Raw genomic sequence first — 24,217 nt, 5'->3', positions numbered from 1 at the left:
CCTGGTTTGCTTTTGTTATTAAAGATATATTCATTTTCATGGTGAATACAATTCTTTATCTTTTTTAAAGAATGATGTGATGTTGAGGTAGTTCTTTCTATTCTGATGTCACTCTGCTTATTTAGACCCACTTTGACAAAAGGGTAGGACAGATAGAACTATTAATCAAAGGTAATCATAGAATTATGAATTAAGCAAGCAGTGTGATATTTAAGACAACCTGTCAAAAAGTAAAAATGCTCACGTTATTGAAAAAAAGTACAAGTAAATAGAATAACTGGATATGCAGGAAGTATACAAATATACACAGTATGAATACGTACATATATCATTTTGACACAAATGAACATGTAGTATGTATATAAAATATACATAGTATGTATATGTACATATATAATTTTGAACATGGTCTAAGAGGAAATTTACCAAAATACTAATAGCAGTTGTCTCTGGATGGTAAAAATACAGGTGATTTATTTCTTTCTTGTTTTTTTCTGAACAACCCAATGTTTCTTAAAAGATCATATACTGCTTTCGCAATCAGAAAACAATAATTTAAGATACCTGCCAGGATTTCAGCGTAAATAAATAAAGCCTTCCTTACACAGACACTGGCTATAGTCACTGGCTACGAATCTGATATATGTGGCTTGCACTGAAGTCAAAGTTGGTTTTTTGGTTATACCTGCCACTCATTAAATATTTCTGAATGAATGGCAATATATTAGTGGATCAAGGTCAGGAAGATACTTTTGTATGGTCTCACGGTCCTAACTGTCCTTGGTTACTTCAAGCTCTGTAAGCAAGAGATGTGGTACTTACTTTGGAAGCTAATATTGAGCATAGAACCCATTAGCTGGAGGGGGAAAATTAGCCTTTAGCTGCACGTATACACTAAAAATGCAAATAAACCTTGATGTTCCAATCAATCTAATGTCTATAATTTTTTTAATAGCTGCTTATGAGTATACTAATTCTGTGCTTATTATTTAGCTACTTGTTATATTTATGAGCTATAATGGCAGAATTTTTTGATAAAAGAAGCAAACACTCTTACATTTTAACCAAATTATTACTAAGACAACAGAAGAATACAAGAATTCAAAAGCCATTAGACTGATATTGTAAATATCCAGTATGTAAGTTCACATTCATAGCCCCATCTCATCTTCCAGAAAACATATAAGGCTAAAGCAACTATCCTGGAGAAGCAACAGCTCATGTCCACCAATAGTATGTCCTGATCTCTAGAGCTTAATTACATATGCAGGTTAACATGAGGAACTTTTTGTTACCATACTTATTTGATACTACTTGGCTACAAACTAACTCCATTAACAGATTTCCATATAAACTCAGTACCTAAAGTTTCAATACCATCACCACCACCATTCCCAAAAAAAGAGGAAGAGAGAAAAAATGCTAACTTTTCTTTTAAAGTAAACCAAACAAATAATGGAGGACCAGAAAGATTCATTTGCTCTAAATCCACTTAAGAACTTTAAATTCTTAGTTTATTATTGAGGACTGTTTCTGCAACTAGTTTAAAACTAATCTAAGGATTTAAAATTACTTTTCTTACCCAGAAAAACTGCATATTTTCCATAAAAGACTGAAAGGTAATTTTGTCAGCCCAAGTTAAAATAGCCAATCAACATTCAAGTAAGTTTAACATTTCAAAATTGTTCTCTCACCTCTATTATTGCCTTCATAACCAATCCAGCTCCCTTTATAATTGCCATGGAAGGATGCTTCAAAATAGGGAGAGAAAAGTATCATAGAATAAAAGAATCTTATCCCAACATATTTAGCTGTTGCTCTTAAGAGGGATACACAATTTTATGCAAGGTATAAAAGCCATAAAATTAGTAAAGGCTACATCTCAAAGTCAGTTCACAGTTTCGTTTAAAAATGTTAGGTATTCTTACAATATAGCTTCACACATACTTAAAACAAAGAGTTTATAGTAGTAGAAAACAGCTGGCACTTATTTGAATACATATTCTACTTACTGGAATGATATCAAATAACTATGGTATTAAAATAATAAAAATCAACATTTATAATATAAACATAAAATATAAATATCATATACACACATGTACATAATAAATATTATGGTATTATATGAAATAAATATTTTCAATTGCTTACGAACAGCCCTGCTAAAGCTCATCTTATTATTTGGAAATTTTGTAGGGAACTACAAAAAACTACAAAAGGGAACTTTGGGTCTACCACAGAAAAAAATGAGTTTTTCATTACTTCTAAGATGGAAAAGTTGGGCAACAGTGTCAAATAGTGGTCAAAGGCTATCAACAGAGCTCTATGTGAAACACAATGAAATTCATGGAATTAAATGTCCTAAAATGATAATGTACTTAGGCTATATTTATTTATATTACCACAGAAGCATACATGTACTATCTTAAAAACAAACTGACCCAAAAAGTGCTTCTCTTAGATTAGTTGTGATCTGATAAAAGTATAAGCTCTCACCTGAAAGAGTTTAAAAAGTGTTCTTCCATTGGATGCTACCATCTCCAAGAGCATATCAAACTGCTGCCCTTCTGTTGTCTCACTATATGGAGCACAGAGGGCAAAAGTAAGGAAGTCCAAGAGTGAACTAATAACTAGGGCACCAGTCCCATGATCCTGAAACAAAGTAACATATTGCCTTGGCTTAGTACAGAGAGCTTCACTTAAAACATAGCAGTAATGGGTTTCTTCCTGTTATTCTATATGTTAGAAGTAAACATTTAATTTCCCTACATGAGTTTCAAAGTACTCTTAACTTGAGTACTACTGGAAGCAATACTTGTTTTACTAATGTATCAAATCCACAGTGCTTACCATATCTCAAAGGGAAAATAATTAAAATTCTGTCAAATTTCTAGAGAACCAAGACTCCTCAAACATATATAACTAAGGTTAATGTGTATTTGTATAATAAGCAATCTTTGACAACACTTGCAAAACTCTGGCAATTTATTCATATTCCTTCTAGATGTTATATACTGCCTATCTCCAAAACTGTTACTAATGACTGAGGAACAAAGATTTGGCTTAGTTTTTTTTTAAGCAACTTATTTCATAATGACATTTTTAAAGAGAGAGAAAAAAAGCAAAAATCTGTGATATAACTGTAAAAATTTAAAGGCTTTGCAACTTATCCTTTCCAGATAAATGGATATAGTCCTAAAACAGATTATTTTATTATTAATGTCCAAGCTAAACCAATACTGACCAAAAGTTGAGGGCCACAGTTTAAAAACAAAACAAAAAACTGTCCATGCTGTACTTACACAATACCTTTCAATATGTATGGTATCTCTCATTAAGACAAATTTAATTATAACTTACCACATGGGAATTAAATTTCTCCAGTAAGTTTTCCAGAAACTTCTTTGAAGAGAGAAGAGAAGCTTTGTTTAGCTGTTCTTGTCTTAAGTCATAGTCATCATGCATGGGCTATTGATTAAAAACAGTGATAATTCATAAGCAGTGGCATCACACAAAAGTCATTTATAAAGAGTACTCATTGAACACTGAAAGAACTAAAAACCATAGCCTTTAAAATTTAAGGCAGAAAGGAATCTCGTGATAAGAGGGCAGAAGTGATCATTTCTCCTGGGTCTGATGAGACTTCGTGGATGATCTGCCTAACAAGTAACTGTAGATAGTACTGCACAAGGTAATTTTGAGAGAAAAAGTCACAGATCTCCTTCTTAAAAAGCAAATGACATCCATTCTTCCTCCCCCAATTTTGTAATATAAATTTGAAATGATAAAACTTAGCATTTAAAAGTAAGTACTGAGCAGCTCCCTCGCTGCGATCTATTGAAAGTCAGCCCTCGACACAAGGGTTTGTAAAAAAAAAAAAAAAAAAGTAAGTACTAAAATTAGCAGTAAATACTTCCTGTCTCAAGATGATTATCTTTTGACTGCTGGAATAAACTAAGAGCATAAAAAGGATTCCAGCATGATAGTTAAGAGTAAAGATCAAATCCTAATTCTGCTGACTATAACCAAGCTTAGATACAGTTAAATTATTTTAACTCTCTTAGTTTCATTTTCCTCAGCTACAAAGTGGGAATAACAGTACTTACCTCACTGGACTATTATGAAGTTCAAATGAGATAATTCATGTAAAATACACAGCAAACACCTAATTTTTAATGAGGTCTCAATGTGTTTACTTCACACTACTGTTATTTTATGTTCTAGTTATTCCACTAATTCTTTTTATTATTAATTATTATTTTAATATTAATTAATTTATTTATTTGGCTGCATCAGGTCTTAGTTACAGCATGCGGGATCTTAGTTGCAGCATGCAGGGTCTTAGTTGCAGCATGCGGGATCTTCGTTGCTGTGTGCAGGGTCTTCATTGTGGCAAGCGGGATCTTTGGTTGCGGCATGCGAACTCTTAGTTGCGGCGTGTGGGATCTAGTTCCCTGACCAGGGATCAACCCCAGACCCCCTGAATTGGGAGCACGAAGTCTTAACCACTGGATCACCAGAGAAGTCCCTCACTAATTCTTTAATGGAATTATTTGTAGTAAAGATAATAAAATCCACTTTGGGGAATAAATGCAAGGTTTTAAACAAGTGATTACTTATGATTAACTGTATACCACTAAGTCTGCCTAAAAACACTTAATATAAGGAATAAAGTCTCATATACTCTACACAAAATTGAGATAAATCAGAAAGTTGAAAGTTATATTGAACAGCTGCTTTTCCCCCCCAACAAGCTGTCATCAAGTTAGATTTTTACCTCTCAAACAGCTTTCAAATGTGCCTTCTTTAGCCCATCCTACCTCAGCACCTCATGTCTTACATGATAATTTGCTCTACCTGCCTCTTAACTTGACCTCTAATCTACACTCCACATACCATCCATGAGCTTTCTAAAATTCAAACATGGTATGTTATCACTCCTGTTGAAAAATCCTTCAGTTGTTCCTTACTAAAGCATACAAATCTTGCTTCTCTGTCTGGTACAAAAGGCTTTTTATGGCTGTCTCTGCATACATCTCTAGCTATAACTCCTAATCCCATGTGCCCCCATACATATGTTATGATCCAGTCATATTCAATTATTTGCTGCTTCCCAAATATGCTTTTGCACATGCTATTCCTTCTTCCTAGGAAAGTCTTCTCACAGCTAGAAAATACCTGCCTGCCTTTCAAAATTCAGATCAAGGTAATGTCTTCCAGAAAGACTGGCTTAGAATCTTTTATCTTCTCCTCATCACAAAACCAAAATTAAGTGCTGCTTTTTACAGATCCCATGGCTGCTACTACTTTATATTGTATACGTATGCCAACCTTACTAAACTGTTAGTAATTTCAAGGAAGTAACTTTGCCTTAACATCTTTGTATTTCTAGTACATAGCATGGTGCCTAGTTTATGCTAAACAAATGTTTATTTGAATAAGTAGATTGCTATGAGAGCAAGTTAGGAAATATAGCAACACTGAATTTAATTGGTACAATGAAAATCTGGATTTGTGGAAGTTTAAACCATCAGTCAACTTAAACAAAATCAGTTTACTTAAGAAAAACACTAGTACTTACACACATGAGGGCACAGAGCATATCAACGGCTGCGTGGATTACTCCATTGTTGCTCCTCTTGAGTGCTTTTACTACCTTCACTCCTAGACGCTCCCGAAACCTTGTAGAATAAAACAACAGCATATAGTAGCAATGCCTGAGCATTATTCTATTATTTTATTATTAAAATATAACATAAATCATCTTCAGTTTCTATTGCATTACTATAGCAATTACATATTCTGAATCCCATCTGTGGAACATATCAGTTATCACAATAATTTTTTTCTTTCAAGGGGAAGATTTTTTTTAAGGTTAATTAAAACTAAAAGGCATAAAATTTCCCATTCAAATTCACTAAAACAGAGTCAGTAATATCACGGGTGAATGGATAAATAAGTCAGAAATATCATTTCCATTCACCTTCCTTTTTTATTTCTCATGAATAGAAACTACTATATCACCATATTAAAAGGTATCAGGTTTTACTCAGATATAAAGAGGTAAACTGTTGATTATTTGCTATTTTGAGTTGTTCAAACTCTCTGAAGAAAAAAATTAAGGCAACTTACTTTGGAAGCTGAGTAAAGGCTAGAAAACCAGCTTTGGAAGCCACAAGCCTCCTCACAGCCTGGAACTGACTCTCAAGTTCTGCATTGGAAGCAACAACATCCCCCTCTTGGGACAATAATGCCGTTATGGCATTATTGATCAGTTTTTCTTTGTTTTCTGAGAAGAGACCCTAGGTAAGGAAGAATAGTTCAAAGAAGTTTCCATACCAAAAGTTAATGACAATGAACATATTATGATACAATTTATCTTACATCCTGCGTTACAGCATGGAGAACTCCACTATATGAAATATTAGCGTTGAACCTGAATACAGCATCTGCAAAGTTGCCATCTGTAAGGAGATGAAATGTTCAAAAAGATTTAGAGATCTGCATTATATTTCTTAAATTATTGTTAAGTAGATGGATGGAAATGCAATTACGTTTAAATCAATACTTACTTGGAGGTGTAGCCAAGAATCTGAGATGAAGGCTCTCTACTTCTTCATCGACGGGCATGCTGAGTAACCCCCATCGTTGACCTTTATGAGTTGATGTCATTTTTACACAAACATCTCTGTTACCAGAGGCTCTTACTCCATCCAGCAAACTTGCTAATAAGGAATCTCTAAGCAAGGTTAAAAATAAAAAGGTTTTAGGATTGATAATTTAAGAAAATTTTGATTTAGAAGGAAGCATAGGCCCTTTAGCAGGTTACCTACTCAGGGGGGCACTCTGGGTACAAGGGAAGCTAAAAAGAACAGTGGCATTAGGAGAGAACCTGACATTCCAATACTAGCTCTTCACTTTGCTGTTACATACCATGTATGAGTTACTAAAGGCATGGAGTGTTAACGTTTTCCTCTTGTTTTTTAATTTTAAGATTTTTAACAGTTTTGCTGAGGTATAACTTACAAATCACAAAATTCATTCAATTAAATCATACAGTCTGGTAATTTTTAGTAAATTTGTACAGTTGTGCAATCATTATCACAAACCAGTTTTTGTACACTTCCATCACCCCAAGGCAACCATTCATCTCCTTCTGTCTCTACAGTTTTACTTTTTCAAGAAACTTCATCAAGAGAATGAAAAGACAAGCCACGTTTGGGAGAAAATATTTACAAAAGACATATCTGATAAAGGACTATTACCCAAAATATACAAAGAACTCTTAAAATTCAACAATAAGAAAAACAATCCAATTAAAAAATGATCCAAAGTCCTTAACAGAGACGTCACCAAAGAAGATATACAGACAGCAAATAAACACATGAAAAGGCACTCTACATCATATGACATCAGGAAAATGCTAATTAAAACAAAGATACCACAACACCAGTATTAGAATGGCCAAAATCTGGAACACTGACACCACCAAATGCTGATGAGGCTGTGGAACACAACAGGAACTCTCATTCACTGCTGGTTGGAATGCAAAATGGTTGGAATGCACAATGGTACAGCCACTTTTGGAAGATAGTTTGGCAGTTCTTAAAAAACTCAACATCCTCTTACCCTATGATCCAGTGATTACATTCCTTTGTATTCACCTAAAGGAGTTTAAAACTTACATCCACACAAAACCTGCACACAATTATAGCTGATTTACAATGCTGTGTTAGTTTCATTGACTATATTTATATTAAAGTAACTTGCTGCCATTATCCAAACAATTTAAGAATGAAAGTGAAGGTGCTATTTTTTAAATACTTTAAAAGTGTAAGTTTCAGAAATACACTTTATTTTTCATCCTTTCATTTAAAATCAAGTCACCATTTTTATACTCTTTAGAAACTTGAAAACTAAATGAAGGACATTTTACATATGCAACAAAATAGAGTTGTCTTTTCCTAAGTTACATAATTTTAATGTAACTTATGTAATGAAGCACTTTAATGAAGCACTTTGCCCTGTACATACTAGGATCTTAAAAGCTAGATGAATTTAAAAAAATACCTCTCTGTTGAAGAGTATTTCCGTATTTGGCCTTTTATAAACTCAATGGTAAAAAGTTGTGGGTTTTCTGAGTCACAAACCAATGCAAATACCTAAGGAAAATAAAACACAAGTTCCACGAAAGACATTTAGTTTTACAGTATTTCATTAGAAAAACTACATATCATTTAGCTGACAGAAGTCAATATTTAAAGATGTAACTTGTTTATAATATCAGACTTTAAGAGCCACTTAAAAGTCTCATTCAAATTTTCACACAATATCAAATAAAAAGTTTTCATTGTATACTTGGAAAATAAATTTTGCAATATTCATTGTTCTAAGATCAGTAAATACAACGAAGAATACAGAGTCTTCCTGTTTCCTATTCTTTAGGCATTAAAAAATATTAAAATAGAAAGAAAATTATTCTAATTTATCAATAAGGAGAAATCTCATTGAAGCTAATATTGCTGAAACTTACTTCTCCTAAGGGCTTCAATGTTGCAATATTATAGGTTGCTGGATCACGTTCCACTAAACATGTTTCTGTAAGTGCTAGAATTCTTTTTATAGGTTCCTTCAAACAAAATTGATACATATTAAAAAATTATTGAAGAAAAATGTCAAAATCAGATGAACAAATTTTTACTTTTAACATATGGGCTTACCGAATGTCTAGGTGATATTTTTTGGACTACAAACTCTGCTAAAGATGTGATGGATTCATCAGTGCTGTATTTCCCAAAGCGAAGATTCAAATATTGCTCAAATTCTAAAGGTTCTTTTCTGATCCGCAATGAAATACCTATATAGTTGCCAGCATGATCTATTGCACTTTTGATAATTTCTTCTCTTTGTTCTGATGCAAAGAAATGCTGCACAAATTTTGAAATTTAAAAAGTCAGCGTTGAAATAACTAAAATGTGACCATAGTGAAATCAACTCATAGGAAAGTGACTGAAGGGGCACTTCTAGCAGAAAAAGGTAGATCTTATCAGAAGTAAATAAGCAGTGTGTTGTGGCTGAAATACTATTATTAAATTAAAATCACAAAGTCTGAGATAGAGAGCCTGGCAAAATAATCACTGAATAGAAATTATCTCCTAACTTCTCAGAGTCTGGTTCTCATCACCGCGTGGAAAACAGCGCTCTGGGGCTTCCAAAAGAGGCCCCAGGGACCCCAGCTAAGTCCAGTCAGGGCGTGGGTACTATGTGGACAGGATTCCCAGTTTCAACTAAGGTAGCTCTGACTTCGTCTGTTTTTATATGGTGGACTTTCTTGCAAGATTACCTTGAAGAATGTTTAAATGTTTACAAGTCAATGGCCTATGAATATTACAAACCAACCTCCAGAGTGTATTACAAAGGTTAAGGATATACTGCTATTTGCATTTGGTACCTGGAGGCCAGAAATGCTTAATATCCCGTGAAGGGCAGGGCAGGAGAATCCCACACAAGAAAGACCTGTCCTGCCCAGAATGCCACTAACTACCCTGCTGAGAAACACTGGATCAGATCATGTTTTAAAACCTCATTTTATTCCCAGCAGCATATCTAGTCACTATGGATGCAACAGGTACCAGATGAAGGTTTGCTGAATGGATCTGTCATGGTCTCATATTTGTAGTGAATGTCTCATTTTAGCTAGTATCTTTTAAAAGGCAGACAGTATGCTCAGAAAGTGGATGATTAAAATTTAAAAGTGCTTGATGCCATCAAGCAATAAAAAATGTTGGCAATTCTTATCCTTAATGTTTACCTTATGCATTGTAAGGCTTGGTGAATTACTGTGATTCTGTTAAGGTCTGTGAGGCCATATTTCTGTAATTAGGTATGTTTTCCACCAAGGTGTTAATTATAAATTTCCACCACCCAGGGAAGAGAAAGACCTTTGGACAGCACTATGACAGCAGGCTTTAGGCTGCTTTAGTGTGGGAGAAGGAACTAATTTTCTCTTTGGGCCTTCACCTTTTGGGTCTAGACTCAGAGGTAACAAAATGTCTACATGTACATTCCTAGACGAGGGACACTAGGATGGTACCCATCATCTGGGTAAGCAGTGAAATCTAGGATGAGTAAAGGCCTGTAACTCTGAAGAGTTAACATATTTTGTAAGTCAGATTGTTCACCCCATCCACCACTTTTTTTTTTTTTTTTTCTTTTTTGCGGTACATGGGCCTCTCACTGTTGTGGCCTCTCCGGTTGCGGAGCACAGGCTCCAGACGCGCAGGCTCAGCGGCCATGGCTCACGGGCGCAGCTGCTCCGCGGCATGTGGGATCTTCCTGGACCGGGGCACGAACCTGTGTCCCCTGCATCAGCAGGCGGACTCTCAACCACTGCGCCACCAGGGAAGCCCCACCATTCTTTTTACTTCCCTTTTGCTACCCTCTAGCTTCTTGTATATCCAAAAGACTTGCCCTGGCCCTGTTACCCAGGGATGGATAATTTATCTACAGAACATTAAATCTTGGAGTAGTGTTCCCAGGACATTAAGGTAGCTATGGGAATTAAAATTCTCAAGAGAAAGGATTCTTGAGAGTAAGTTCAGCTGAGCCTCTCCATGTAGACCCTCTTAATGCTCATCTTTGAGATGTGGGGTTTAATTAAGGCAGGACGTTTCTTATAAAAAAAGATGGTCATCTTCTACAGCTCAGCTTCTACTGCCAACATACAGGGCATTCTGCCGTACCCCCAAAATTTACATATAATTCAGAATTTCAAGACAAAAACATGCAATAAATTCCAAATTTGAAGTTTCAATGAATATTCAGATTTCAGATTACAAATAGCTGGGCGAAGGAAAGAAGACTATAAAAAAAAAGATTTTAAAATACCTTTTCAAAGAAAGCTTAGAAACCTTCAGGTAAGACATTAATAGTAATGAAAATAAAACTGTAACTACCATTTATTGAATATTAAGCCACACACTGTGCTAAGCATTTTACATAGATTATCTGATTCGATCCAAAAAACAAAAACCTATTAACATACCTATTACTCTCCTCATTTTATAGAGCTGCAAATTGGGATTCAAGCTCAGGTCTCTTTGATACCAAAGCCTGCACTCATAATACATATCATACTTCCTCCCTGAGGACTCAGGAAATTTCAAAATTAACTCTGCTGTCCTTCAAATGGTCATGTCCCTTTTAAAATGGCTTTTTAAAAACACTACTTACCAATCTACTAAATCCGCCATAAAGTATACAAAACCCTCCTTGATAATCAGAGAGATCTACAAAGCCTTCAATATTTCTATAGTCATAGGAACAGAGGACTCTGTTGGTTGCAGGATTAATTTGGTCAAAGCCTCCTGGTGTTACTTCCAAAATGACAGGTTTTCTTATATCACTCCAGTGATGCTTATAGCAGTTATATCTCTAGAGAGAAAGATAATAATACTTTTAGATTCACATTTAAGTTTACCATAAAACACAGTTACATTTAACTTATCAGTCACTACTGAAACAACCAAAAATTATAAATATGTAGAGATACTATCCAAATTGTTAAAATCATTTTTATTTTAGACATTTGGAGGTTTATGTTTATTCAGTTAAGAATGTTCATGCTAACTGAAGACAGTATGTCCTTTTACAATTAACAAAGGTTTGGGTTACAATATTTTGTGAAACAATTTTAAGTCACCTTTATGCAAATCTATAAAAAAATTTTTTTTAGGGAAATCCTAAATAGAAATGTTATTCTTCAAGAGTTCTATTGGAGAAAAGATTTCAACTTTTGTTAATGGATTTCTAAAAATTAGATTACAGTTGCTTTACAATGTTGTGTTAGTTTCTGCTGTACAACGACGTGAATCAGCTATATTTATACATATATCCCCTCCCTCTTGGATCTCCCCCCACCCCCCGACCCCATCCCACCCATCTAGGTCATCACAGAGCACTGAGCTGAGGTCCCTATGCTTCTTTTAACCAAGTTAGATATAGAAAAGAGCTAAGTCACATTCCAGGGTTGTTACAGTATTCAATTTAAACACCATAGGCTTTTCTAATCACACCATTGGAAACTTATCTTTAGAAGTTTGATCTCATTAGCAAGTAAAATTCCATTTAGAGAACATTCCTTTGTAAATTAAAGTACCTAGTATCAGAAATAATTACAATGGTCAACATCCATTTACTACCCAGTTTTACTCTTAAAAAGAAAAAAATGTTTAATTGAGGCTGCTAACTAAAATGATGTGTATAGAATAATTTAAAATAAAGGCAAAATGAGGTAAAGAGAAAATAAGGATAACAAAATGTCAGATGTGTAGTGAACATTCCCTTGTCTACCCAAAAAGACCACAAAGTTTTCTACCCATCAATATGAAGAGGAACGCATGGTCAGTTACATGATTCTTAAGGTAAAAATAAACTGGTTGCTGCTCAAGAGTACAACTATTTCTAATACTAAAATAAGAGAAAAATTCTCTTGCAGGTGTTCAGAAAAGACAGTAAGGCATTAGATAATAAACACCTCCGCTAATACCCCAACATTAAACCCAGCAATGAAGTTCATAGGATCATACCACATCAATCCCCTCAGCATTACTGATCTATGGCATCATGCACATTATGGTTTCATAAAAGGAATTCTGCTGAAAGACAAAAAGGCCTGCATTAACCCAAGAATATATTTAGAGCCTTGATTCTGAACTAAAGGATGGAGCAGTGCCACACCTTTCCAGCAGAAGTGGGGGTAGAAGGGAGGCCACAAACAGTGGTGCTTTTCCCAACTATGCTCGTTTACATGCCCCATAGCCCACTCGCACAGGATACTCTCCATTCCTCCAGCTGATAATCAACTGTCAAGTAAAGAGATTTGCCAAGGGAAACAAATCATTGTCCTTCAGGACTGTGGAGGCCAAGACAGTCTTGAGAGACCCTGATTTAGAGTACATCCAGGGGCAATGAGAGGCCTGAGGCCAAATTCAACTTATGTAAAATTGCTGCCCTTCAGGCAATCTTCTAGGGATACTGTTTTCACCACAAAATTTTGAAAAGTATTAAGTTGCTGAAGTTAACGGATATAAAAGGAAGCTTATAAACAAAATCTCTAAGTATGCTTCTGGAAGCAGTTGTTTTCCAAACAGATGAGATATACAGAAAACTCACCCACTAACATAAAATAACTATAATAAGCATACCAAATTATGATTTATATAAATCTGATTGTGCCTCATCATGTATAAGAAACAAGCAGCTCACCAAACGCCATTAAGCTATTTTAAATGGCTCCTGGGCAACCAGTCAATTGCTTGAGTTGAGATCAGTGAGGCTTTTGGGACACTAAAACAGGAATAGAACATCTATATACAGGATGAGGGCTTTTAAAAAAAACAGGGGGACAGTGCTGCCAGCATATGAGAGTTCAGATCCTGCCTTCTGCCAGAAGCTAGCGTTCTGGACAGTGCTATGAGTTTACACATTACTCTACATCCCCCCTATTTCAAGGGAGTGAAAAAGGTATCAACACCCATTTACCGTCCCCAGAAGACTGATTTAGTTTAAATGCTGCTGTAACATGACCAGAGAAGGCCTGGAAAAGTTAAATTCTAATGAGTAACCATGACTTCCTGAAAGCTGTCAGTGCACCCTGCAAAGCTTCATTATTGGCCAGATCCAGTGCAAGAACATGTAATAAGACAGTTTCAATACATAAACATTCTTAAAACTTTAATACTTCTGAAATAGGAATCTCCTACACCAAACAACTATTGCATGGTCTAACAAGTATTATCAGCAGTGTGAAGCTTCTCTTGCTGTTTTAGAATACTGAATAAAGACTTCGTGAATGAAGCACTGTTTTTCATGCTGAGTTCTAGCTGAAGATTTTTTCCCAACTATCAGCAGTAACAGTCATAAGTCTAATTATTCATATTTGAGTTTCCTGTTAAATTACACTCATCTCTCTATCACATGATATCAGGAGACATTAAAGTTGTTTCATTTTTTTCCCCTTTAACTTTGCCATAAAGGGAACACACAGTTCATGGAATGATTTCTAAAGCACAACATTTGAAATAATAAAGATAGATATTAATAAATGTTAAATACTTGCCCTTCCTGTGATTTTTCCTTCTGAAAAATCAGTTCTAAATCTCTGAAAGAGAAGATATAAGCATAGTTTATAACCACAGATTGGTAAGAAAGACTCACATTTCAATTCAGTACTTTCTATCCAAAGTTAAAATCCCAACTTGGTAACCCTGATATTAAAAAATGTTATTAGCGACATCCCTGGTGGCGCAGTGGTTAAGAATGTGCCTGCCAATGCAGGGGACACAGGTTCGAGCCCTGGTCCAGGATGATCCCACATGCCGCGGAGCAACTAAGCCCGTATGCCACAACTACTGAGCCCACACGCCACAACTACTGAAGCCCGTGCGCCTAAAGCCCGTGTTCCGCAACAAGCCACCGCACCGCAGCAAAGAGTAGCCCCCACTCGCCACAACTAGAAAAAGCCTGTGTGTAGCAACAAAGACCCAATGCAGCCAAAATAAATAAATAAATTACAAAAAATGTTATTAAAGTTATAGTTTAAGGATATTCAATAAAGTGTGAAATTTTACTGAAAAACAGGATAGATTAATTAAACGTAAAACTGCTTTGTTCTGTATAATGTATTTAAAAACTATCAAATATAAGGGATTAACCAGCCTGTCAGTAAGAAAAAAGTGAAAGTTTCACAGTGTCAAGTTAAGGGTCAATAAGAAAAAAATAAGCATAGTGGGAACAGGGACTCAGAACATTAATATCTGTAGTTTAATGTAACTGTTTCATTAAGAAAAAGAAGAGAGAAATTTAGTTTATTAACATGAAATGGTTCTTACCAATGCTTCTGTAAGAAGTTCTGTTCTGTGCTCTGTAGAAAATTTTAATGTTTCTGACTTTTTTCCACTGCCTTTACGAAATGTGAGGTTGAACTCTGTTCCTTGTCCTTTTCCAACAGGGCTGATGCTGCAAATGTCTCCATAAGGCCACTAACAAAAAGAAAGGAATTCTTTCAACTTGTGCTATACTATGGGGAAATGCAACACTTATTTTTACTACTTTAATTTCACAATCACTGATTAAATGAGAAAATTTTACAAAACAGTACTGAGGTCTAGAAATGGTTTTGTCTTACAATAATTCTATAAAACAAACTTTTAAACGTTTTCAGTCATCAGAGACAATAAAGAAGTCCTATCCGTTTTCCAACTTCAATAATTGATGACATTAATCCAAAACAATTAAAATACATAGATGTGAAAAGAACTGGGGAATAGCATTTTATGATTACCTACAAATGTGTTAAAAACAGCAACAAAAAGAAGAATCTGTAAAACATACCTAATTTAGAATTAAAATAAACTAGAATATATTTATGTTTACTTATCCATATTCATATTAGTCTTGCCTTTATAGATAGTAACCTTACTTTCATTACAAGTATTTTCCAACCACTGCACTTCTGACTTATGTATGCCTGTATTATAGTAACAAGGCTACCTTTAAAATTATAAAGAATTTACAAATTTTACATTAAAAAGACTGCTGTAATCAATAGTAACATATTAAAATGTTATACCCCTTAGAGCCTAGAAATAAGCACACACATGCCCCCTTTATTTATGCTTGGTCCTGAGCACTTAGCATTATATAAGCATATTAATCTTTTTCAGATTTGACACTTCTACCCTAAAGTACTGATTTCAGACAGGGAGTCATGGGTCAGGTTTTAACCTGGCTTTTAAAATTCAAATGGAGTTCAAACACCTAATAGCTTCTAACATAATTACCTGATTTGTTACTTCTAGGGTATTGGGATTATATGTAGTAATCGCATGGGTTCCAACTGAAAAGACACGCTTATACCTACAAAGGAAGTACTTAAGTTTAGTCTTAAATAAAAGAAACATTTTATAACAAAATACATATAACACAAAAGGAACATTTCAATAAATAAATAGAAATGTGTTAACTGATTAATGTGACTAAATATATCTTTGTTTTATATTCTCACATTTTTAATGTTCTGAAATGCTACTGGTATTAAGACCCACCCATCACTCATTTTACTGTGAAACAGTAAGATCCTTAAGTAGAAAAGTAAAACCTATGCAAGCAATCTTGTGCTGTTAGTATACATGAAGTTAGCAAATCACTGCCAGAGGATGCCAAAAGATTCTAAATGGGAAAATTTTATTAAAATAAAAAAGACACTGTACACTACTAATTGTTTCAAAATATCCTTTCGACAAGAACATGATGCAAATGAAGGAAAAGCTATGGCCTACAACTGGTCTGTCACGCTACTATTCTGGAATCTAAATAATTTCTATTTAAGCAACTACCTATTACATTTAAGTGCTGCAATTTTATAAAAGTAGGAAGGCTACATCACAGACAAGCAATTTTCACTTCTCACTTCACTTCCTTCACTTAAAGCAACATATATGAAGGAGAAAAACCATTTGGGTATCAGTAATCCTTTAGAAGAGACAGCAATTCATAATGATAAAAGTGGAAACTGAATTAGAAAAAATTATTTAAAACTGAAGAATTAGCTCTTTGGAAATAAAATAATAAAATAGGTCTAAGAAAATACAAAAACAAAATTAGGAATGAAAGAATTTATAACCATAGACACAGAAAAAAAAAATGATGCTAAGTCTGTGCTGATAAATTTGAAAATTACGAATAAATCAATCCCTATATAGAAGAATTTTAAAAAGCTGCAAACAATTACACCCTAAAAAAGTACCAAGGCTCAAACAAGGAGATGAAATCTTAAAGGAACAGGTAAATCCTATGCTTCTTAAATTGTTCCAAGAAACAGACTAAGGACAGCTTCTCAATTCTTTCAGTGATACTAAAATCTGGTAAGTCAATACAAAAAAGAAAAAAAATACACCAATCTATTTTTAAATAAATACTATCAATATGAATCAAATGGCATGTTCAAATAGTAATACACCATGACCAAAGACAGTCATTTTAGGAAAACAGCTGAATATCAAAAGAATGTATTAATTGATAATATTTATTGAAATATTTATTTGTATTTTAATAAGAGATTTTTAAATGATCAAAAATGTATGTTAAACACAATCAGATGCCTTTTTTTTTTTTTTTTTTTTTTTTGCGGTACACGGGTCTCTCACTGTTGTGGCCTCTTCCATCACAGAGCACAGGCTCCAGACGCGCAGGCCCAGTGGCCATGGCTCACGGGCCCAGCCGCTCCGCAGCACGCGGGATCCTCCCAGACCGGGGCATTGGCAGGCAGACTCTCAACCACTGCGCCACCAGGGAAGCCCCCCAGATGTCTTTTTATATGTATGGAAAAGACTGTGCTTTTCTGCTTTAAACTACTAATACAGTAAAAAGGCACCTTAATCCAGCAGCCACTAGCTGACTCAAGGGTCACACACTAGGAGTATTCCCATTAAGATCAAGAGAGCTCTCTTTCACATTTTAATTTCCCTATTATTTCTTCTAATCATAATATTATATAATAAAATGATGAAATTTCCATTTTGGGGAAAAACGATAGATTGTATTCATCTTCCATATTGCTATATTACAAATTTTTCTCCCTAATTTCATATGTCTAAAGTGGAATGGGACACTAAAGAATGAGAGCCCTTCCTTTTAACATAAAAACATTCATTTGCTGCTTTCTAAAGTGGGGAGAAGTTGAAGGATTGGTGAAGTGGATGAGGATTTATCTAAACAGATAAAAAGTCTCAAAACTTCAGAAGCTTAATCAATTAATGGGAACAAAGAAAATCTTATTAAAGCAATATTTGCCTCAGAAGATTGCATAATGAAATCAAACGTATGACAGAAATATGAATTCACAAATTCTAACTTTCAGAATCATCTTGAGTCAAACATGCCACTTTTTGTCTTTTTTAATTTTTATTGGAGTATAGTTGATTTACAATGTTGTTAGTTGCAGGTGTACAGCAAAGTGAATCAGTTATACATATACATATATGCATTTTTTTTTTTTTTTTTTTTTTTGCGGTACGCGGGCCTCCCACCGTTGTGGCCTCTACCGTTGCGAAGCACAGACTCCGGATGCGCAAGCCCAGCGGCCATGGCTCACGGGCCCAGCCGCTCCGTGGCACGCGGGATCCTCCCGGACCAGGGCACGAACCCACGTCCCCTGCACTGGCAGGCGGACTCTCAACCACTGCGCCACCAGGGAAGCCCTATATCCACTTTTTTAAAGATTCTTTTCCCATATAGGCCATTACAGAGTACTGAGTAGAATTCCCTGTGCTATACAATAGGTCCTTATTAGTTATCTATTTTATATATAGTAGCATGTACATGTCAATCCCAATCTTCCAATTTATCCCTCCCCCCCTTAACCCCCGGTAAACATGTTTGTTTTCTACATCTTTGACTCTATTTCTGTTTTGTACATGAGTTCATTTCAAACATGCCAATTTTTATAATCCTGAAATAAAACTACAGAACTTACTTATTTTACTCTGGGAGCAAAAGTGTAAGAATTAAATGCCTGAAATGTTCCAAATGTCAACTAATGTTGTCATATTCAAAATCTTAGAGGATCTCAGTTAAGAAAATATACTTTTCAATTCTATACTAATTTCCTCCACACAACGAAGCCCTTTCTAATTTCTAACATTTTTCTCATGTAACTTTTTCATCCTGATTAGTGCCGTGCAAAAGAACTTTCCAAAATGATGGAAACATTCTGTATCTACACTGTCCAATTAGGTAGCTCTATTGAGCACTTGAAATGTGGCTAATGGGCAATTGAATTTTATATTTTATTTAAACTTAAATAGCCATGCATGTTTAGTGGCTACCATATGGGAGAGAACACAGTCTAGATCCTGCAGCAAAAGGATGCTGGAGTGAGGTGCTCATTAGGCCCAAAGTACTGTCATGACTGGTAAACTCAGAGCTATCTTTCAGATAAATACAGAGCTCTAAAGCCTTCCTAAGAAGAGAGCTGCAAGAAAATTCTCAGAATTCCCTTCCATTCCCCTTTCTTCCCCTTCCTTTCTTCTAAGAGCTCCCCATGCCTCTCTCCTCTAGAATGGCTGCTGGACTACTCTTTAACGTTAGGGCAAATACTTCTAGGTCATTTAAAACCTTTATAAGCAGCCCTAAACCTTCAAAGAGTATCTAAAAAGCCCCTTGGAAATCAGATTTAGAGATTAAAATCTGAATGAGCTCACATGTATGGTATGTTAGTTACACCTGCAATTTAAGGTTTTTCTCTTAAATTTTACTTTCACCAAGTCACTGGTGTCTTAAGTCATAAAGAATAGACAAATACTCTATATATTCAAGGAGGTACATGTCTTCCTTATCTTTGAAACTCTAACTCCTAGCATAGTACCCAGCACTGCATAAAGCCAGGTACTCAATAAATGTTTATCCAATAGCTAAATAGACCAATCCATGCATTCAGATCTATATGACCCATGAGTTTACTATTGCTTTTAAAACACAATATAAATCAGATAGCAATTAACAGCACACCAATTTTTTTCTTCATAACCATTGTGACACCAGGAAAAGACTGTTCATATCTTTAGGAAGAAAATACATTTTATTCATTATCTGTAATGAGAAATTGCCATTTTAATTTTTTAAAAATAATTTTTATTGAAATATAGCTGATTTGCAATGTTGTGGGGTTTTTGTTTGTTCTTTTGGCTGCATCGGGTCTTCATTGCTGCACGAGGCCTTTCTCTAGTGGAGGCGAGCAGCGACTACTCTTCGTTGTGGTGCGCGGGCTTCTCATTGCAGTGGCTTCTCTTGTTGTGGAGCACGGGCTCTAGGCACGCAGGCTTCAGTTGTTGTGGTGCGCGGGCTCAGTAGTTGTGGTGCGCCGGCTCAGTAGTTGTGGCTCGCGGGCTCTAGAGCACAGGCTCAGTAGTTGTGGCACACGGGCTTAGTTGCTCTGCAGCATGTGGGACCTTCCTGAACCAGGGCTCGAACCCGTGTCCCCTGCATTGGCAGGCGGATTCTTAACCACTGCACCACCTGGGAAGTCTATGAAATTGCCATTTTTAAATCATAATAATTTAATTTGCAGTTCTATGGGTCTGAGATGAATCTCTTGACTAATTCTTAAAAATTATCATACTAAAAACAAGTTCTTATTACAAAATATACAGCTACATAAAATCAACTACAAAAGGAATAAAGACTAAAGTAGACAAAATGAGAAATATGACAGATGATGCCATACACATGATGAAATGTGAAAGCAAACACCTTTGCCCCCAATGAAATTAATATTCATTATTATTAATGAAATTAATATTCATTAGTAAATATATAATATTCAATATATTTACTGCACTTGTTTCCTTTTCTTCAGGAACTAAAGCCACACACATCATTAAATGCCTGTAGGGAGTAGGCATTTCTTCCACTCCTTAAGTTTTCTTAACTCACAGATTTATTCCAATGTGATAGCCTATTAAGAAATGATTTACATTACCCATTAACTATAAGGTTATTTAGAATCAGGAAACTAATGATACTCAAATAAATTACCAAGTATTTGAGACAACTGCTTTCTATGTTGGGGCATTTTGCTCCCATAGCAATCGGTGATAAATAACTGGGTGATAAGAACAAAAGATGTGCTAACAATAGTGCTGATAAGATAAGAAAGATCATCTGACAGCAAAGCAAGACCGCTGAAGCAAAAACTGGGGATGTACTCCAGTTTTGGATCTTGATAAGTGATGTTCAGATTTTTTAACAGACAGATTAAATTTATATTAACTTACATGAAAACACACTCCTGTATTAATTCCTGCAAATAAAAATGTTATGCTATTCTTAAACTTTCTAGTCCTTATGAATATTGCTTTCTTCTTTGAAACAACTTTTTATATCACGATTCTTTTCCATATGGCAAATTTTTTTGGGGGGGAGAGAAAAAACTAATACATTAGGTCAGATATTGCATATTAAATATTATCATGGATTGATCCAATATTAAATGAGCATAGTGTGCTGGGTTGAATGGTGTGGCAGTGAATAAGAGTCCCTTAAAGACCTGGTTTCCTCTGGGCAGATATTTTGTTTGTTATTTAGTTAACTAATTCAGACATCTGAAATAAACTTCAAAGTAGTAATAGCTAAGATACCTGTCGGTTATTGTATGAAAGTTTATTTCGGATTTGAATTTCTTAACTAGCTTATATCAATTAGGCAAGTACAATAGTATCAATAGAAAGAGATACTACAAAAATATTGGCCACCATCACAATGTCATACCCTTCTGCACAGAAATTCATATTATTCAGTTCTCTCAAAATAGAGAAAATTAAACATTACTTTTTTGTAAGGTATAGAAAAAGCTTGTGTTTATTATAAAATATGATTCTCAAATTTCTTGGGATAATAAAACCTTTGTGTGTTACTTTTAAAGTTAAGATCCTCAATCCTTTCAGTGGACAGTCTATGCAACAGGTCTCAAATAAGCCAAACACATCTAATCAGAGTTGGAAGACAGCTTTTATGTTACCTCATCTAGTCCTCATAACATACAGCTCGAACCCTTAGGGTACCTTGAGTAAAGTTGGCTACTTTTAGTAGTTGACGACTACCAGTACGAAAGAACCAACTAACCTTCTATTTGTTTTCCAGTACTGCAGATATTGACTATTGTTCCTTAGTTCTAAGCCAATATATACTTCTCCACAAATTTCACCCTCTGGTCCAAGTTCTGCCTTCAGCTTCATATGAAGCATACCTAATTTTTCTGCCAATCAGACTTTCAGTGCAAATTCTTTCCTAGGTTGAACACCTAGGTGCCTCAACCATTTAAAAGTAAGATCTGGGGGCTTCCCTGGTGGAGCGGTGGCTAAGAATCTGCCTGCCAATGCAGCGGACATGGGTTTGAGCCCTGGCCAGGGAAGATCCCACATGCCGCGGAGCAACTCAGCCCGTGCGCCACAACTACTGAGCCTGTGCTCTAGAGCCCGCAAACCACTACTGAGCCCGTGTGCCACAACTACTGAAGCCCGCGTGCCTAGAGCCTGTGCTCCACAACAAGAAAAGCCACCACAATGAGAAGCCCACGCGCAGCAACAAAGAGTAGCCCCTGCTGGCCGCAACTAGAGAAAGCCTGCGTGCAGCAACAAAGACCCAACACAGCCAAAAATAAAATAAAATAAACAAAAAGATTTGGACACCAATTTCTAGGAGCCTTTAGGATTCTCAAAGAATCTAGAGTTTTTCCTTTTATTATTAAAAGCTTGAGAATCTAGTTACTTGAACTAAATTTTAGTCCATCAGATAACATAACTAGGGATAACTGAAGTGCAAGTTTTCTCAAAGAGTTAAGAGATCAATGGTAAGCACTCTGACAGTTAAGCCCATCAGCTCTGGAGTCACACTGCCTGGGTTCAAATACTGCCTAAACTGTTCACTTACTGTGTATCCTCTGATAACTTGCTTAACCTCTCTAAGCTTCAGTTTCCGCATCTGAAAAATGTGGATAATATGCATACTTAGCTCATAATGTGAGAATTAAATAATCCATGTAAAGTGCTTGTCACTTAGTGTTTATAATCAATAAATGTTATTCTTATTGCTCTTATTCTGTTGACTGAATAACGGGGGGGAGGGTTCAACACTCCACTAGTCACTGAACTAATTATTATCACTATCATTATGTTTCAAGTATCCATGACTGCTGAATTCATATTTAAAATATAGGACAAAATTAATTGATCATTCATCTCATTATATTACCGGGATACTCCATTCTGGTCAAACTCCACTTGAAAGATGAGTTTCACCTGAGAGGGCTCATTTACATTAGAAGTTGTATTCCTCAGAAAAGAGAAAAAAGAAATGTATAGGAAACATTCTGCAGTAACTCAGTGAGAAAATGTCCCACTTCTAATTAAAGGGCATCCCATGAAATGTAGTATTTTTTTTTTTTTGCGGTACGCAGGCCTCTCACTGTTGTGGCCTCTCCCGTTGCGGAGCACAGGCTCAGCGGCCATGGCTCACGGGCCCAGCCGCTCCGCAGCATGTGGGATCTTCCCGGACCGGGGCACGAACCCGTGTCCCCTGCATCGGTAGGTGGACTCTCAACCACTGCGCCACCAGGGAAGCCCGAAACGTAGTATTTTAAGGACTTATTTTCTGTGATGCAGGGTCCATATTTTTTCCAGCTCAGATGGAGCTTTCTTTTAAACAGGCTTTTTTAGAGCAGTTTTAGGTTCACAATAATATTAAGCAGAAGGTCCAAAGATTCCCAGTATACTCCCTGTTCACACCCATGCACAGCCTCCCCCGTTATCAACAAGCCCCACCATAGTGATACATTTGTTAAAACTGGTGAACCTACACTGACACATCATTATCCAACAAAATCTACAGTTTACATTAGAGTTCACTCTTGGTGCCTTACATTCTATGGTTTGGACCAAAGTATAATGACATGTATCCACCATTACAGTAACATAGAGTAGTTTCACTGTCCTAAAAATCCTCTGAACTCTGCCTATTCATCCTTTCCTCCCTGCTAAACCTTGAAAGCCATGATCTTTCTACTGTCTCCAAAGTTTTGCCTTTTCCACAATGTCATATACTGCAGTTGGAATCATATAGCACATGGCCTTTTCAGACGGGCTTCCTTCATTTAATATTATTATGCATTTAAATTTCCTCCATGTCTTTTCATGACTTGATGGTTCATTTTTTTTAGTGCTGAATAATATTCATTGTCTGCATGTACTACAATTTACTCATTCACCTACTGAAAGACATCTTGGTTGTTTTCAAGTTTCGGTAATCATGAAAAAAGCTGCTATCAACATCTTTGTGCAGGTTTCTGTGTGGGCATAAGTTTTCAACTCCTTTGGGTAAACTGAGTGTAACTGCTGGATCATATGGTAAGAGAACGTTGAGTGTTGTAAGAAACCACCAAACTATTTTCCAAAGCGGCTATACCATTTTGTATTTCCACCAGCAATAAATGTGAGTTCCTGTTGCTTCACATCCTCACCAGCATTTGGAGTTGTCAGTGTTCTGGATTTTGGCCATTCTAATAGATGTATAGTGGTATCTCTACATTTGCATGCATTTCTCTGAATTATTTGCCATCTGTATATTTTCTTTCCTTTTTTTTTTTTTTGGCTGCACCACA

The 24,217-nt window shown here is 35.6% G+C and overlaps 1 protein-coding gene across 2 annotated transcripts in view; it reads right to left on the bottom strand.

Moving 5' to 3' along the window:
- Positions 1–24,217, bottom strand: part of DNAJC13 (DnaJ heat shock protein family (Hsp40) member C13) — a 130,245-nt gene that overhangs the window by 83,977 nt on the left and 22,051 nt on the right. For both annotated transcript variants that reach the window (XM_032630187.1, XM_032630186.1), the window contains exons 3-16: positions 15,846–15,921; positions 14,895–15,044; positions 14,123–14,164; positions 11,236–11,436; positions 8,724–8,930; positions 8,537–8,632; positions 8,074–8,165; positions 6,576–6,742; positions 6,388–6,467; positions 6,136–6,305; positions 5,585–5,684; positions 3,364–3,471; positions 2,500–2,655; positions 1,695–1,751 (exon numbers count right to left, since the gene is read on the bottom strand). In XM_032630187.1, the coding sequence (XP_032486078.1) occupies positions 1,695–1,751; positions 2,500–2,655; positions 3,364–3,471; positions 5,585–5,684; positions 6,136–6,305; positions 6,388–6,467; positions 6,576–6,742; positions 8,074–8,165; positions 8,537–8,632; positions 8,724–8,930; positions 11,236–11,436; positions 14,123–14,164; positions 14,895–15,044; positions 15,846–15,921 (1,702 nt within the window). The remainder of the gene's footprint in view (positions 1–1,694; positions 1,752–2,499; positions 2,656–3,363; positions 3,472–5,584; positions 5,685–6,135; positions 6,306–6,387; positions 6,468–6,575; positions 6,743–8,073; positions 8,166–8,536; positions 8,633–8,723; positions 8,931–11,235; positions 11,437–14,122; positions 14,165–14,894; positions 15,045–15,845; positions 15,922–24,217) is intronic.

This window comes from Phocoena sinus, chromosome 4 (assembly GCF_008692025.1).
Source record: "Phocoena sinus isolate mPhoSin1 chromosome 4, mPhoSin1.pri, whole genome shotgun sequence".
In the NCBI taxonomy this organism is placed as follows: domain Eukaryota; kingdom Metazoa; phylum Chordata; class Mammalia; order Artiodactyla; family Phocoenidae; genus Phocoena; species Phocoena sinus.
The sequence above is the reverse complement of the archived record's forward strand: the minus strand, read 5'-3'. Positions and strand labels throughout refer to the sequence as shown.